Here is a 15,603-nt window from a genome sequence, read left to right as displayed (position 1 = left end):
GAAAACACTACACATCAGAATCTGAGATACAGTTCTGTGAATAGAAGGAGCAAGACTTAGTACCTGACTGGCTGTGAGGGTTGGTAAGAGAAAAGAAGTCAAAATGATACAGAATTCTAGCTTAGAGTCGATGAAGGAAGAGAGGTGTGTAGGGAAACATGGAATGTGTTCAAATACCTCAACATGGAAACAATTTCTAAGCCAAAAATGTAATGTTAACCATGCTAAAAAAACACACCCAGATATGCTATTTTTAAAAGAGTAAACAATTTCTCAAAAAGTAGACTTATAAACATTCATGGCCAAGGTCTGTACCGAATAGTTAAGCACACTAAAAGCAGTAGCTTGAATGAATACTAAACTGCTTAACTCTATTTTTCCCATTGTTTTATAAAGAACATATACCTCCATTGGATGCGATGCCACTACTTGATAAATCTTCATTATGTGATTCACAAGGTTTTTTTTCCATATTAAATATTGCTGCCTCTTCTTAGAGATCTTGAAATATGAATGCTTCCCTGTTAGGTTCTTTTAGTTCTTATCTATAAAAGACAGGGATTCAATATTTGTTGATAAGGTATAATGTGAAAATATTTATTGAGAGGAATTGACTTTGTTCATATCTGAAATTTAGTAATAATTTTTCACCAGGAAAATATTTATACAAAAAATTGTATTATATAAAATTAAAAAATGAATAGAATCTTATTGTAAAAAGTGTTGATTTGGATGGCCAACAGGATTACTAAAGAAAACCTAAAAAAAAAAATCACCCTAATACTTTAGTTAATTAAAACTCTAGTTGGGAGCAGAGGTGTTCTCTTTCTTAAGTCTCTTTCATAAAGTTACATTGTCAAATGATGGAAGAAAGTATCTCCTTAGTAAAGAAGTCACAAATTAGTAAAAAAAAAAATCACAAACCAGAAATTTAGAAATCATTAGTAAAAACTGAAAAACTTATTTGATATCAAATAGTGCTCATAATTTTAGATTAGGCCAAGAGGGGATGTCTGAGTTTGGACAACAATGGTGGTGATCTGATTCCAAAGCTCCCCCTAATTTTCTGAAAACAACCATAAAATCAACAAAGGGAACAAATAAATAAAACCACATGGACTCCTTCCATATCTCTAGAAGACAGGGAATACCACAACCTTCAAATTATCCGTAAGCAGAGGAAAATTTTTCCCCCAAATTTCTCCCACAGTCTGCCTACCAGCACTGTAAGCCTGTGGGTACGGAGATGGGAGAGGAGAGGCTCAAAAGGAGCAGAGGGGAGCAGAGGGCTGAGAAGAAGCACAGACTATAGGAAGTGAATAATACAAAAAGCTGAGACACTAAGCAAAAGTTGGAACTTGAGGTCCATGGCCCTAGCTATGCCTCAAGGGCTTGGAAGTGTGCAGGGACCAGAAATAGCAGCCTCTGGGAAGCAGTGTTTCAGGGGGAAAATCAGGTATGGAGAGAAGAGGTGATCTCCACTGGAGACATGGTAGAAAGGGAAAGGAGGAAAGGAGGGGGAAATTCCACCACCAACAAAAAGAAAGCAAGATACGCCAACTCTCCTTCTACCCCTCCCATTCCACCATCACCACCCATAAAAGAAACTGCCCGGAAGAGGGCACTCTCAAACTAGGAATCCTGTTCACAAAATGAACAGACAAAAGCAGACCCCATCCATACAAAACTACTACAAAATGTATGAAAATGCTAATAAAATCTTTTCTGCTGATTAAAAGTTGTCCTCACTTCCCCACCCACTTGCTGTCCCACCAACAAACATGAATTCAAAGAAAACTAACACAACAATCCAAACTGAACTGAATATTCTCAAACAAGCATTTAGGAATATGAAAAGTTACCCTTGAATCAGAAATGTAAAACTTAACAAGAGAAATGAATAAGAAACAAATAGAACTAGCAAACAAACATAAATTAAACGAGAGCTGGTTGAAGTCATGAAACAAAGAAGAAAAAGACAAAATAATATCAGAGATGAAGACCAAATAACAAAGTACACAAGAGAGGACAGATTGTAATAAAAAGTTAATAAAGGCATGAAGAAAATCAGAAAAACAACCAAGAGATTGAGAACTACGACAAATAAATACAACGGGGGAGAGAAGAAGTGAATGAAATGAAAGATAAGCAAAGGACAGTGAGCATAATTGGTGTCCCTGAAGAAGAAAATCAAAACCATGACACAGAACTACTATTTAAAACTATAATCCAACAAAGTTTCCTAGAAATAAAGGAAGACCTGAATTTACACATTTTTCATACTAGGGAAAATCAACCTAGAATGATCAACTCTGAAACATATCCTAGTAAAATAATAAGATTTTAAAGGCAATGAAAAAATCCTCAGGGCCTTCAGGCAAAAAAGATGAACTAAATACTTTACAAAGGCAAGAGGATTACAATAGCATCAGATTATTCAAAAACAGCATACAAAGAAAGGCAACTATAAAGCAGCATTTTAAAGAAGTATAAGGAAAGTGCGAACAAACCAAGGACAGATATTATATGCAGCCAAGATCTCCTTCGAAAGATTCGAAGCCATAGAAAAATGGTTTTGACTGTACACTGTACACATGTGCCCTTCTGAGGAATCTATTGGAGAGGGTGAAGCTTCATCCAACCAAAAGACAACTGGCAAGTGTGGCAAAGTCTTAACTCCTTTGTGGAAAATCTTTTGGTTTTTCTGTAGGTTTTTAATTTTTCAAAATAAAATTTGGAATAAAGGTAAAGACAAGCATTAAAAAAAAAGATGACTGGGAAAACTTTACAAAATAATTTGTGGTGAACATTTAAATATTCAACTGTAGAATTGAGACTAAAACATGGCTGGGGTAGTGACATTGAAAAATAATAATATACATAGCCCAGCTGGCGTGGCTCAGTGGTTGAGTGTTGAACTATGAACCAGGTCACAGTTCAATTCCTGGTCAGGGCACATGCCTGGGTTGTGGGCTCCATCCCTAGTATGGGGCGTGCAGAAGGCAGCCGTTCAATGACTCTCTCTTATCGTTGATGTTTCTATCTCTCTCTCTCTCCCTCTCCATTCCTCTCTGAAATAAATAAAAATACATCTTAAAAAAGAATAATATACACATATATATGTGACAAAGGAGAACAGATATAACTACAAATGTAAAGAAGAGAGGAAAGGGGGGAAAGCAGACCATTGGTTGTCAAAAGATACCATTTAAAACTGACAAATTAAATAAGGAAAAAAGGAGTTTATAAGTGCACTATAAAAAATATTACTGCAAAGGTAATCACTAGAACAAAAAAACTTCTCAAGTGGCAAAAGAATTTTAAAAAGAAAAAATAAGAAACACCAAATAAATACTGCAAATGTAATATAATACAGTAATTACACACAAAATAATGTAATAATAATATGACAAATTTTATTTATTTTTAATTTATTGCTTTTAGAGAGAGATAATATGAAAGAATTTAGGCCAAATATAACAGTCATGTCAATAAACATGAAGAAACTTAACTTGCCAATTCAAATAAAAGGATTTTCAAATAGACTCTTTAAAAAATTCAACTCTATGTTGTACACAAAAGGATATTTAAAAGGCACTGATATTAGTACAGAGATAAAGATTTGCCAGGTAAATGAAAACAATAAGAAAGCACGGATTAAAATCCTGATTCCTGACCAAGAGGTCTTCAAGCCGAAGAACAGTACATAAGATAAAGGGCACTTCAAGTTAAAAGACACATTATAATAAATATGTTATTTGTAATTTTCTGATATAACACAACCACTTAGATAAAACATAAATTGTGTGATAGATAAGATCAGAAATTAAAGAATTTCTGAAAAATAATGCCAATGAAAACCTACACATCAGACTCTGAGATACATTAAAGTAATGAAAAGAGGAAAGTTTCTAGCCTTAAACTTCTATTTCAAAAATGAAAATAAGTTATTTAAATTTCTAACACAAAAAGGTAGATTAAAAGTAAAACAAAAAAAAAGCACATGCTAGGAAACAATAAAGATAAAAGCAGAAATTAATGAGGTAGAAAACAGAAAAATAAATAAAAGGAATGAATCAGAATCCTGATTCTTTAAAAAAAAAAAAAAGAACAAAATATATAGAGACATAAACCATCAAAGTGACGCAGAGAGGAACATCACATATAACATACTGCTTATCATTTTTACATTAATTCATAATTGTAAGCATACTGTTAAAAGATTTTTTTGAAACCTGTGAGCTGAAGGGAATTTATTGAACAGAATTCCTTTTTATTTTACTCACAGTTCCTCCCTTTTGATTACTGAGATGCAATCTGTCAAAACTACAATTAGATAAATTCTACCTTAATATGTTTCATACTATCAATTTTAGCAAATAAGTAGTAGGTATGAAGACATTCCATCAAGAATTATAATAATGTTAGTCAAGATTGCTAGGCAACTTAAATATTCTAAATAGAAGAGATTATTATTTGGGGAAAAACCCTCATTTAAAGAAGTTTTATCATGAATGTATAGTGTATACTTTTACTTACCCACTAAAATGATGCATTTGGGGATTCTTCAGGATGGTGAAAAACACTAAGACAATTCAAATTACTGAGTAATGTTATCATCACAAATTACAGAGAGATCAAAAGCATGAAGGAATGAGCAGGGCAGGCAGAATCACATAGCCAGTATCGGGCAAGCATACCCTAATCCACGCTGCTTAATACTAAAGTTTTTGGTATCAAGCATGAAACAGAACCTATGAGCAAGGTAAGCATAACTGGAACTAGTAGTTGGAAAAGAGAGAAAAGAAGAAAGGAGAAGGTTTGACTTTAGAATATCCTGATATGAAACCACACTTATTTACTTTGGCATAAGATGATGAATGAAATCAACTCATTAATTCAGTATCCACTCATAGGCAGCAGGCCATTGAAGAGTAGCAGACCCTCAGAGGGAAATATTTTTCTTGAAAAATTAATAGTTTAAAGAAGAAAGCTTATATTTAGTTAAACAATAATTATAAGGCAACATTTATTTGTAAAGAAAATGCTTAGTACTTCTACTTGTCAATGCCACTCGTTATTTATGAACTTTACAATAGGAAATCTGTCTTTTAAAAATAGTTGAATTTGATTTTCACTATTTTAGATTGACCATATCCTCAGTTTGGTCAAATCATTCAGTGTTCCTCTACTGTCATTACACGTTAAGAACTAAAACATTATACCTAATTTCAGGCATAAATCTTATTAAATTATTAAGGATTTCGGGTAAAAGGAAGTTGTTAGCCTCAATAAATCATAAATTGTTAAAACGCTATACTTGTTGTAATGGGGATCATAACATGAATTTACATGTATTTGATTTAAATCTCTGAGTAAAGTACAAAGATGAGATCTTGGCCTCTTCTGGTAATGCCCAAGATTAATTATGAACAATTCTGCCTGATTTAAAATTGTGACCAGATTCCCAGTGAAAGGAGTCTTATATTTCTGACCAGTAATAGTGAGGTAAAGATTCTACCTTGGTTATTCTATTGGAATGTTGCAGAAAAGACCTTAGAAACCACAGACCACAACAAGAGGGCTTTTGTAGGAAAATGTTGTATAGACTTTCGTTTTTGTTATACAGTCAAGTTAAAGGGCTTTAAAGTATCTCCTGGGTTCTTACCCCTTCTCCTGGCTTCCACAAGACCAAGGTGGCTGTGTGGCTATGTTTTCCCTGATGTGAACAATCCTCAGCTTGATTTCTTATCACTAATCAAGGTGGACCTCTCCCGTGACCGTGATAGAATGTGGCTGTCTCTATAGTAAGTTGATTTAGAATCTATGCTCTATTTTGATTGGGTACAGGTTACTTATAATGTATGTTATGTTAATCAACTAATGACTCAAGCCCATGGAATGTCAAACCATTCTACCTTCCACAGAAGCCTTCTCCTGGCTTCCAAAAAACCAAGGTGGCTGTGTGGCCATCCCCTATTGGGATTTTATAACATTGACCCATAATCTCATAGAACCAGTCTGCAGGTGTATTTTCCTTAGGAAATTCTGAAGTTTCCCAAGATTGATCCCAATACTACATATTTCATAAATGCAAGAGCACTAATGAACATCACTTCACTGCTTGAGTTAATGTTAATTGCTTATTAACTTCACATTGATTTTAGTGTCTGCTTTCTCAATCGCATTCTTTCTCTCTAGATGTTGTCATTGACTGTTAGGGTTCAAATCCTAGCTCTGTGATCCACTAGCTGTGTGACCTTGAAAACAATATTTAACCTCCATAAGACCATAAGATGGAGATAAAGAGTGTATAACTGAAAAGAATAAAAGTTAACTGAGATGACTCATGAGCAGCCTTAATATGGTCCTTACTTCGATCAGTAAGTATATAGTACCACATACTAGGACAGTAAAACATGAATAACAATAGTATACTAATTCATTTCCATAATAAATGCCTATATCTTTCTATTTATCTATAAAGAAGATATAAGTTTCATATAGTTCTACTAATAGAAAAGAAAGTGGATTAAAAATGCATTGAGTAAATACAGGAACTATTATAATGCAAAATAGAATTAAGCTATTTAAGATCATACTTCATCAGTACACAATACCATCTTGGAGGGAGGCAGAACAGAAGAATACAGAACTCCAAATCAGGAAACTTAATTTTGTCATTGGTTACTTGTGAGAGCATGGGCAAATCTTTTCATATCTCTGAGCCTCAATTTTAACCATTACTAAATAAGATTAAAGTTGTGTTTTTCAAACTTTTTGAGGCAGTAGAAGTCTTTATTTAAATTTTTAGAATCCCAAATACACACTCTCCTCTATGCCCCAAGACACCATAATGGAATACAAAAGATATCTCTGTAATATCTTTTAAGTCCACTGAGCAGAGTTTGAAAACCACAGATATAGCCCTTGTGGCTTTATCTTAGATATTCCAGCCTAGGCATTCATCAAACTCAAGGCTTCAGTTTCTAAAACAGATAAGGGATAGATATAATAAAGTATATCAGTTGTATATGTTCACAATTCTTAAATATAAAAATAAAACAAGAGATACCTTAATATCTGGATATTCTTATTTTCACTTATCCTATTAATACCTGAAAAAACAAAATATTTTAAAATATGCTTATTAATGTATAATATTTCATTAGCTGAAATTTATTATTTTCAAAAATTTCAATTCACAAGTTCATTTTCATCACTTAAGATCTTGACAACACCCCAAACACATATATACAACAACAGCAATAAAAACCTTTAAATGTTTTTCCTTTGGGCTTATTTTGTTTATAAAAGTATATTTTTATGGCACTTATCTAGGCTATGTTTACACAAGAGAACATGTTCAATTATATGCTCCCTGTTGGTGCAATCTAATTTTGTTGGTACAGATCTTATTGGCATTATTAAGATAACATAAGTAAACCTATAGGCACATGATCCCCTTTTTCATATGTATATTCCCAGACCTGATCTTTCTCCAGGTGCAGTCCAAACTAACTTAAGACCTGAATGTCTTCTGACCTGCTTTTATTTTTTGGAGATGCTTTGACCAGGCAACAGATCTTGTGCTTGGTTAGAAAAGTTACTAGGTAGAGAAACTTCTGTGAGTGGGTTAGAAATAGGTCTATAAAGTTTAAGAAGTGGAGCTGAGATGATAAACAACTAGGATTTTTGGAATATCTCAGTGGAATCTAAGTGAACAGTTGCCACATTGAAAAAATGAGGGACAATATTCTATGTGCATAATTAGGACTAATGATTAGAAGTAAAGGGAGTAGATTCTAGGTCAGGACAGAGATGGATATTCTAAACACTAAACACCTTGAATATATACATGATGGGCTTTGTTGTGAGGCGTTGGAGCTGAGGGGAGATGAGCATCTGCTGGGATGACAACTGTCACTGCTGTCCTCTCTAGGGCAAAGTGTTGGACTGGAAGATCTCTAAAATCCTCTCCAACTGGACATTCTATAATTTACTATGGAAAACATTTAGCAAAAAGATGACCAAAAAATATGATGGCTTCTCACAGGTGATTTCAGTCAACAACAAAGCCAGATAGAGACAATTCTACTGCTTCCACCAAGTTTCATGCTATTTGTTTAAAAAATAACTGGCTTTAGAAAAATGTTAATGAATATATGTTCCTTTAATACCTCTGCATATATGTTTACAGTCATCTTAAATTCATCTTATACCATATCTGGTCTCTTCACATTCCCATCTAACCTGCTTTCTAGGCTGTTCTCAGATGATAACACCATAAATCTAACTTCCCAAGTTAGACATTTCAATGTCTTTTTTAAAAATATATTTTTATTGATTTCAGAGAGGAAGGGAGAGGGAGAGAGAGATTGAAACATCAGTGATGAGAAAGAATCATTGATTGGCTGCTTCCTGCACACCTCTTAGTGGGGATCGAACCCAAGCATGTGCCCTTGACCAGAATCAAACCTGGGACCCTTCAGTCTGTGGGCCGACGCTCTATCCACTGAGCCAAACCAGCTAGGGCTCTTTCTCTATTCTTCATCTACTCAAACTCCACATCCAATTAGTAGGCATACTCTGTTGAGTCTATCTCTGTAATATCTTTTAACTCAGCAAAGAAGACTAAGTGTGCTCATAAGTCATAAGGAACAAACCCTGGAATATGATATTTAGTTAATTTTAGTCCTTTTATATTCTTTCATGATTTAGTAAACTCTTGCCAGACCTTATAAAATACCTCAAAATGGTCTTTTTAGCTTCACTTTCTCACAGTCTTTAACAGTTCCCTTTAAAATCAGAGCCATTTTGTCCTATCTTGCTCAAAGATGAAGGTTTGAACTAAGACTAGCACTCAAAACCCTTTATGATCAGGCCTAACAACCTCCCAGCTTCGTCTCCATTCCGACATACCCTGTGCCCCAATCAAGGTCTACTGGCTGTGTTCTGAGCATGTCTTGCTCTTTTAAGACTCCGCTAAAGTCTTTCTTTTGTTCCAACTTTCCTTCCTAGCAAAATCCTCCACAGTTTAGTTTTTTGGGATTTGAAAAATGAGGTTTAATAATAGATTACTAATGGCAATATACATTGATGTAGTCTTTAAAATAAATATCTATAATAATAAAAGCATAATATGCTAATTAGACCAGACGTCCTTCCGGACATCCTTCCTTCTGAACAAAGCTGCAGTTGGCAGGGGCCGCGGCAGAGGTGGCAGAGGCCCCCGGCGGTGGCGGTGGCGGGCATGGGGGGGGGACCTGAGGCCGAGGCGGCCACTGCGGTGGGGGCCAAGGCCCTTTCATGAATTTCATGCGTCGGGCCTCTAGTTCTAATAATAAGAGAATGAAAACTATCCAATGTCTCTGAAAAAAATAATTTAATGTAGAGGAGGACATTTAATATTTGGAGGATGTGCTCCCCTTACTCTTCCCACATCAAATGCAGTAAACTTCAATTAAATCATTCATATACAAGCCGCCTGGCACATAGTCGGCATTCAATAATTATTAATTACTGTTGTTGGCATTTTGATGCTTTACAACGCTTTACTGTACTGCTATGATTAATGCTTCTAGGAATACTAGAGATAGAGCTGTGTAAGATCAAGAACAAGTTTCTACCCTCATGAATCTTACAGTTTAATGGCGAGAGATACTAAAGAAACAAATTAAAATATAATTTTGGAGAATGGTTAAGAGCAATGATGAGAATAACACAATATACAGAGAGATGAAGTTGAAACTACTTAGGGTAGGTCAGGGAAGGACTTTATGAAGAGGTGACATTTGAGCTGAATGACTAAACGCAGTCAGCCCTACAGAGGATTGGGGAAGATCCTAAGAGGAAATACCAGATGCAAAGGCCCTGGATAAAAAGGGCTCAGTGTTCACTGACTGATGAGGAAGGAGGCTAGTGAGGTTACACGTAGTCAAGGGAGGATGAGAGGCCTACGTATGGATAGCCAAGTGTGTACCACACCCAAAGCAATGCTGTGCTTATCACTTCCCTCCCGAAATTATCCCGAGAAGTTGCTGGGGAGATTGGTAGAGGGTAGAGCTCACAGGGGCTTAAAAAAACCCTACTAAGGATTTCAGGGTTTATTCTAATTGTGAGGGAAAGCCATTGGAGGGTTTTAATCAGGGGCATATCATCCTCCAGCAGCTGGGTGGGCAATATACTGAGAAGAGGAGGCCAGTAATAAGGCCATTGGTGTAGCCCAGCAGAAAGACTAAAACTTAACTCTGAAGTAGGCCAGTGATCCAAAGTGGATTGGAACTGGGGGTGGGAATGGGGATTGACTGTAAAATGGGCCTAAGGGGCTTTTTTGGACAATGGAAATGTTTTAAACTGAATTGTAGTAATGATTGCAAAACTCTGTAAATTTACTAAAATTTATTGGCTGTTATACTTAAAACTAAAGGTCTGATGCATGAAATTCATACATGGGGGGGGGGGGGGTGGGCGTGGGCCCTCAGCCCAGCCTGCACCCTATCCAATCTGGAACCCTTTGGGGGATGTCCAATTGCTGGTAGTTGGACATCCCTCTCACAATCTGGGACCACTGGCTTCTAACTGCTCACCTTCCTACCTGATTGCCCCTAACTGCCCCCCACTGCCAGCCTGATCACCCCTAACCACCTCTGCCTGCTGGCCTGATCACCCCTAACTGCTCCCTCTGCTGGCCTGGTCACCCCCAACTGCCCCCCTCTGCCGGCCTGGTCACCCCTTACTGCCCTCCCCCCTGCCGGCCTGGTCACCCCATGAAGCCTGCTGTCCAGTCATTTGGTTGTCCCTCACTAACCCCCCTGCTGGCCTGGTTGCCCCAGGCAGCCTGCTGGTCATTACTGTTACTGTGATGGTATCCTGGACAATTTGCATATTCCTCTATTATTAGTATAGATTGGTGAATTTTATGGTATATAAATTATACCTCAAAAAAAGCAGTTCAAAAAGGAATTGAATTGGCTACTCTTTGTGATGTTTTGTGGGGCAAGAGCAGGGGTGCAAATTAGCAGCCTGGGTCCCAGAAATCAGTCAATTAAACCTAAACACTGATTTTTTGTGTGCACTCTGATAACTCCAAAGTGTCTTCATTTCAAGACGACTAGAGGCTGCTTTTAGCCGGATGTTCACACCCCCTCACATGGAAGCACCTTGGCTTTGCCTCTTCCCCAGCCTGGACTCAATCCCCAGGTGTCTGCAGCTCTCGGTATGAAGGCTTCCAATAATGTCTCAGCTAAGGACCAAGCCTAAGTCACTCTGTACCTTCATTCTCTAAACCAGAGCAAACACAGTGATATATATATTAATAGAAATACATTTGAAAGTTTAAAAGTTTACTTTAAGTGCCAGACTACCTCTTTCCTAAGCACCTAATTTATTTTCTCCTTACCCAATTCCTTGTTCAAATTCTTTCCTTCCGATTTACAGGGCTTAAGGAAATACGTAGTGTTCTCCATGATCAAACCTGTCACTGCCCCAGCTGGAGGGCTTTAAAATATTCATCAATACAGGCTGGATTCTGTGGGACTTAGAAGCATGACCGTATGTGTTTGGTCGTGCTGTAATTGCTGTGACTAATTGCCACAAGCGTGGTGGCTTAAAACAATAGCTGCTTAATCTCTTCCAGTTCTGACGGCCAGAAGTCCAAAACCAGCCTCACGGGGCTGAAGTCCAGGTGCTGGCAGGGCTCTAGGAAATCCACGTCTTTCCTCCTCCAGCATCTGCTGGCTGCTGGCATTGCTCGACTTGTGGCCTCATCATTCTAATCTCTGCCTCTGTGGCCACTGTGTTCTCCTCTTCTGTCTATCACAGCTCCCTCTGCCCCTCCCTTAGAAGACGAACACTTGTGCTTTCATTTTGAGCCCACCCAGGTAACCCAGGATAATCTCCAGATGTCAAGATCTTTGACTTAATCATATATGCAAAGACTTCCTTTCCTCATAACATTAGTTTCCAGAGGACCTGATGTTTTTGGCCCTTATTCAGCCTACTACATCATATAATTTAGGGCCATCTAGTTTGGGAACAGGTAGTTCATAAGCAGTCCTATTTAATAAATTTTGTGGAGTTTTAAAGTGAGTGACCCAATCATACAGGACAGTGATGGCGAACCTATGACACGTGTGTCAGAGGTGACACGCGAACTCATTTTTTGGGTTGATTTTTCTTTGTTAAATGGCATTTAAAAATATAAAATAAATATCAAAAATATAAGTCTTTGTTTTACTATGGTTGCAAATATCAAGAAATTTCTATATGTGACACGCACCAGAGTTAAGTTAGGGTTTTTCAAAATGCTGACACGCCGAGCTCAAAAGGTTCGTCATCACTGATATAGGACGTCATTGAGTCCTCTATGTAAAATAGTAAAGGCTTCTGCACATACAGAAGTCAGCAATTGTTGACTTCTGCACTCATTTTATTTTGGGAGTATAATAATATCCCTATGGCATAAAAACCATTTTATCTACAACACAGACAGATAATTGTATAAGATTAAAAACAGACGGCAGCAATGTTATGACAGGATCCGTAGTTTCCCTCCCCAAATCTATGGTACAGAGCTGGGCGGACCAGACCTCTCCCACCACTCTCCACCCCACCCCCACCCCCACCACGACTTTACAGGCAGAGAAACAGTCCCGCCTAACTGGTCTCTGGGACTCGTGGAAGGTGCAGGCCCTTTCCTGACGCGGCTGCTGAGACAGAAAGTAAGAAGTGGTTGCCGGTCAAAAAACCCCTGAGAAATAGGCCCCCTTATTCTCCTCTACTTTCCCCCCACCTTCAGGTACACCAACAAGACCTGGTACAGCCTGGGAGAGGACTGGGAACAGAGTTCTGTTAAAAGTGATGCATTCATATACGCATGACCAATGGATACAGACACGGGGGGGGGGGGGCATGAGTGGGGGGGGGGGGACAATGGGGGAAAAGGACACATTTGTAATACCTTAATCAATAAAGGAAATATATATATGATGGACTCATTTGACAACTCATCTCTGATGGATGCTGACAACAGGGCAGAGCCAGACTCTCAGTGTCACTTACAGAGAGCGCTCCAGGGCCGTGCACAGCACTAGCTACAATCCCACGTGGGATGAGGGGTGGTGACTCCCAGGCTGGACATGCCTCTGGACCTCCATGTCCTCCCACCCGCCGGGGCTGGGTAGGAACAGGAGGGGGCAGCAATGTTGTGCTTGGATCCGCGGTTTCCTTCTCCCCTCCACCCCCCACGCCCCCAAATCGAATACTTTGCACAGGGCCGGGTGGTCCCAGAGTTACAGCCACTGCCCCCGGAGGTCCTGCGACCCCGGAAACAACATTCCGGTAAATCCACAGACACCGAGGCCTGGAGGTCCAGAAAGGAAGACGCGCTGCTCCGGGTCCTCCGGAGGCCCCGCCCCTCCCCCGGCCCCCGGCCGAGGCGGCCTCAGTACCTGCAACCAACACCTCATCCTAAGAGACCGGCGCATCCGCGCGGGGGCGCGGCGGGCGCGGCGGCCGCACCTGCGTCCACCGGGCGGCGGCGGCGGCGGGGGCGGCGGCTCCTCCTCGGCGCCTGGAGCGCTGGGCTCTGCCCCGCCCGCCCCGCCCGCCCCGGCGCCCGGCCCACCCCGCGCGGGCGGCGGTTGGGCACCTAGAAGAGACGTGGGGAGGGGGAGGGGCCGGGAGACGGGAGACGCTCCGCCCTCCAGACGCCGTCGCCAGGGCAACCGAGCGCCACTCCCGCCCCACCTCCCCCCACGAGCCGGGTGCCTACACCCAGCCCGGCCTCGGATCCCGGCAGCTCCGCCCAGAAACGACCCAGGATTCGGGCCTCCCCTTGTGCCCTGTGCCCTCAAGGCCTCTCACTTCTGCTACAGCCTCGTAGCCTCCCCGTCCTCCTCGTGCTCGCCACCCGCACGCCCCAGGCCGTTCTCGAAGTTGTTCCCCAAATGATCTTCCCAGATTCTCCCCAACCAGCACCCATCCCTGTCGCTCTGCTCCCCAAGGGTCAAGCCCAACCTTGGCGCTGCCCGTCAGGCCTTCGACTTGCCTCGCCTCTGACCCTTTCTCCGCCCTCTCCTTAATCCCCCTTTGAGCAGCTCCAGTTTACAGAATTCACGTTCTGCAGCTCTGCCTTTGGTTATGCTACCCTAAGTCCGGGATATGTCTCAGGGTTCAGGTGTGCTCTTCTCGGGGTAGCTGGCCCTCCTGCCTCCGGAGAGTGGTTTCCTCTGCTGGGCTTCAGCTGCTCCCGGTCCTCCTCGCTGATGGAGAATTTATCAGATTATGTGATTACACACAGGCCTCTCAGTGCTGCCCAAATCAGTGCTCGAATGGAAGGAATCCAGGATGACTGGGTGTGATAGACACAGCCTGCGGCGTTAACACCATTAGCAGCCACATTATATAGACACCTACAGCCAATAACTTTTTATGTATTAAAATATTTTAGTTACCTAATAGGCGATTTTCATTGGTGTCTCATGTTTGTAGTGGTACCAGTACTGGGCCCTAGGAACTAAGAGACTTCCCTTTTCTTTTTGAAGTCTTTAATTAAAATATTGTGTTACTTAGAACACTATAAAATTATATAAAGCCAATATATGTATGCAAGTTAGGTAGCCTAATTTTATTATAAAATTATTTGCATTTTGAGTATCTTGTCATTATATTTCATGGTAGTTTTTTTTATATTGAATTGAAAAGAGTGTCTTAGCTTTTAAAATAAAGAATTTAGAAATAAAGGAAGGGGTCCAGAGTTCCTTTACCATTCATTTAGTCATTTCACAAATATCCATAGAGCATCCGTCACATGCCAGCTGTAGGTGTTGGAAATATAGGCGTGAACCAAATAGAGTTGGCATTCTTGTGGAGGAAGATGAGCAATGCACAAAGAGATAAGTTCAAATATGTCAGATGGGGATAAGTATTGGGGAGAGAGAGGAGGTTAGGGAGTGCGGGGTGCTGTTTCACAGTGTGGTCTGAGAAGGCCTCATTGATAAAGTGACACTGAGCAGAGACCTGCAGGACTGGATGGGGGCGGGGGAGCCATGAGGATATTGTGGGGTAGAGCTTCCTAAGTCTGTGGGAACCTCTTGGCCAGTGGACCAACAAGAGGAGGTTGAGGGCCCAAGTCACGAGAGCTCTTTAGTAAGAGTCCATGTCTGGATCCAGGGCTGTTCTTTGTCTCCCTTCATTGGGTTCCTACTCTGGACCAGGCCCTATGCTAGGCACTGGGGGAGATATGAAGAAGCTCATTTCTACCCTCAAGGAACCAGTGTCTTTTCCAGTGTTGTCAATCCAAATGGCTGACCTATATGGGGATGCAGTTAAGAACAGTCAATTGAGCTCTAGCTGGTTTGGCTCAGTGGATAGAGGGTCAGCCTGCGGACGATGGGTCTCAAGGGCACATGCCTGGGTCGTAGGCTCGGTCCCCAGTGGGGGGCATGCAGAAGGCAGCCAATCAATGATTCTCTCTCATCATTGATGTGTCTCTCTCTCTCTCTCCCTCTTCTTCTCTGAAATATATATATATATATAAATAAACACCTTTTTAAAAAAAAGAAGTCAGTTGATTCATAGATGGTTCAGAAATAAGGAACC

At 40.3% G+C, this 15,603-nt stretch overlaps 1 protein-coding gene across 10 annotated transcripts in view; it reads right to left on the bottom strand.

Annotated features, from left to right (window-relative positions):
* The window catches only part of CCDC158 (coiled-coil domain containing 158), a 75,765-nt gene extending 62,208 nt beyond the window's left edge, over window positions 1–13,557 (bottom strand). For all 10 annotated transcript variants that reach the window (XM_070394498.1, XM_070394495.1, XM_070394505.1 and 7 more), the window contains exons 1-3: window positions 13,452–13,557; window positions 7,076–7,118; window positions 406–545 (exon numbers count right to left, since the gene is read on the bottom strand). In XM_070394498.1, coding sequence (XP_070250599.1) covers window positions 406–472 — 67 coding nt within the window. In that variant the 5' untranslated portion in view covers window positions 473–545; window positions 7,076–7,118; window positions 13,452–13,557. The remainder of the gene's footprint in view (window positions 1–405; window positions 546–7,075; window positions 7,119–13,451) is intronic.
* Between the last annotated feature and the right edge of the window lie 2,046 nt (window positions 13,558–15,603).

Source organism: Myotis yumanensis, unplaced genomic scaffold (genome assembly GCF_028538775.1).
Source record: "Myotis yumanensis isolate MYYU_CA2020_CCGP unplaced genomic scaffold, mMyoYum1.0.hap1 SCAF_1, whole genome shotgun sequence".
Taxonomy (NCBI): domain Eukaryota; kingdom Metazoa; phylum Chordata; class Mammalia; order Chiroptera; family Vespertilionidae; genus Myotis; species Myotis yumanensis.
The sequence above is the reverse complement of the archived record's forward strand: the minus strand, read 5'-3'. Positions and strand labels throughout refer to the sequence as shown.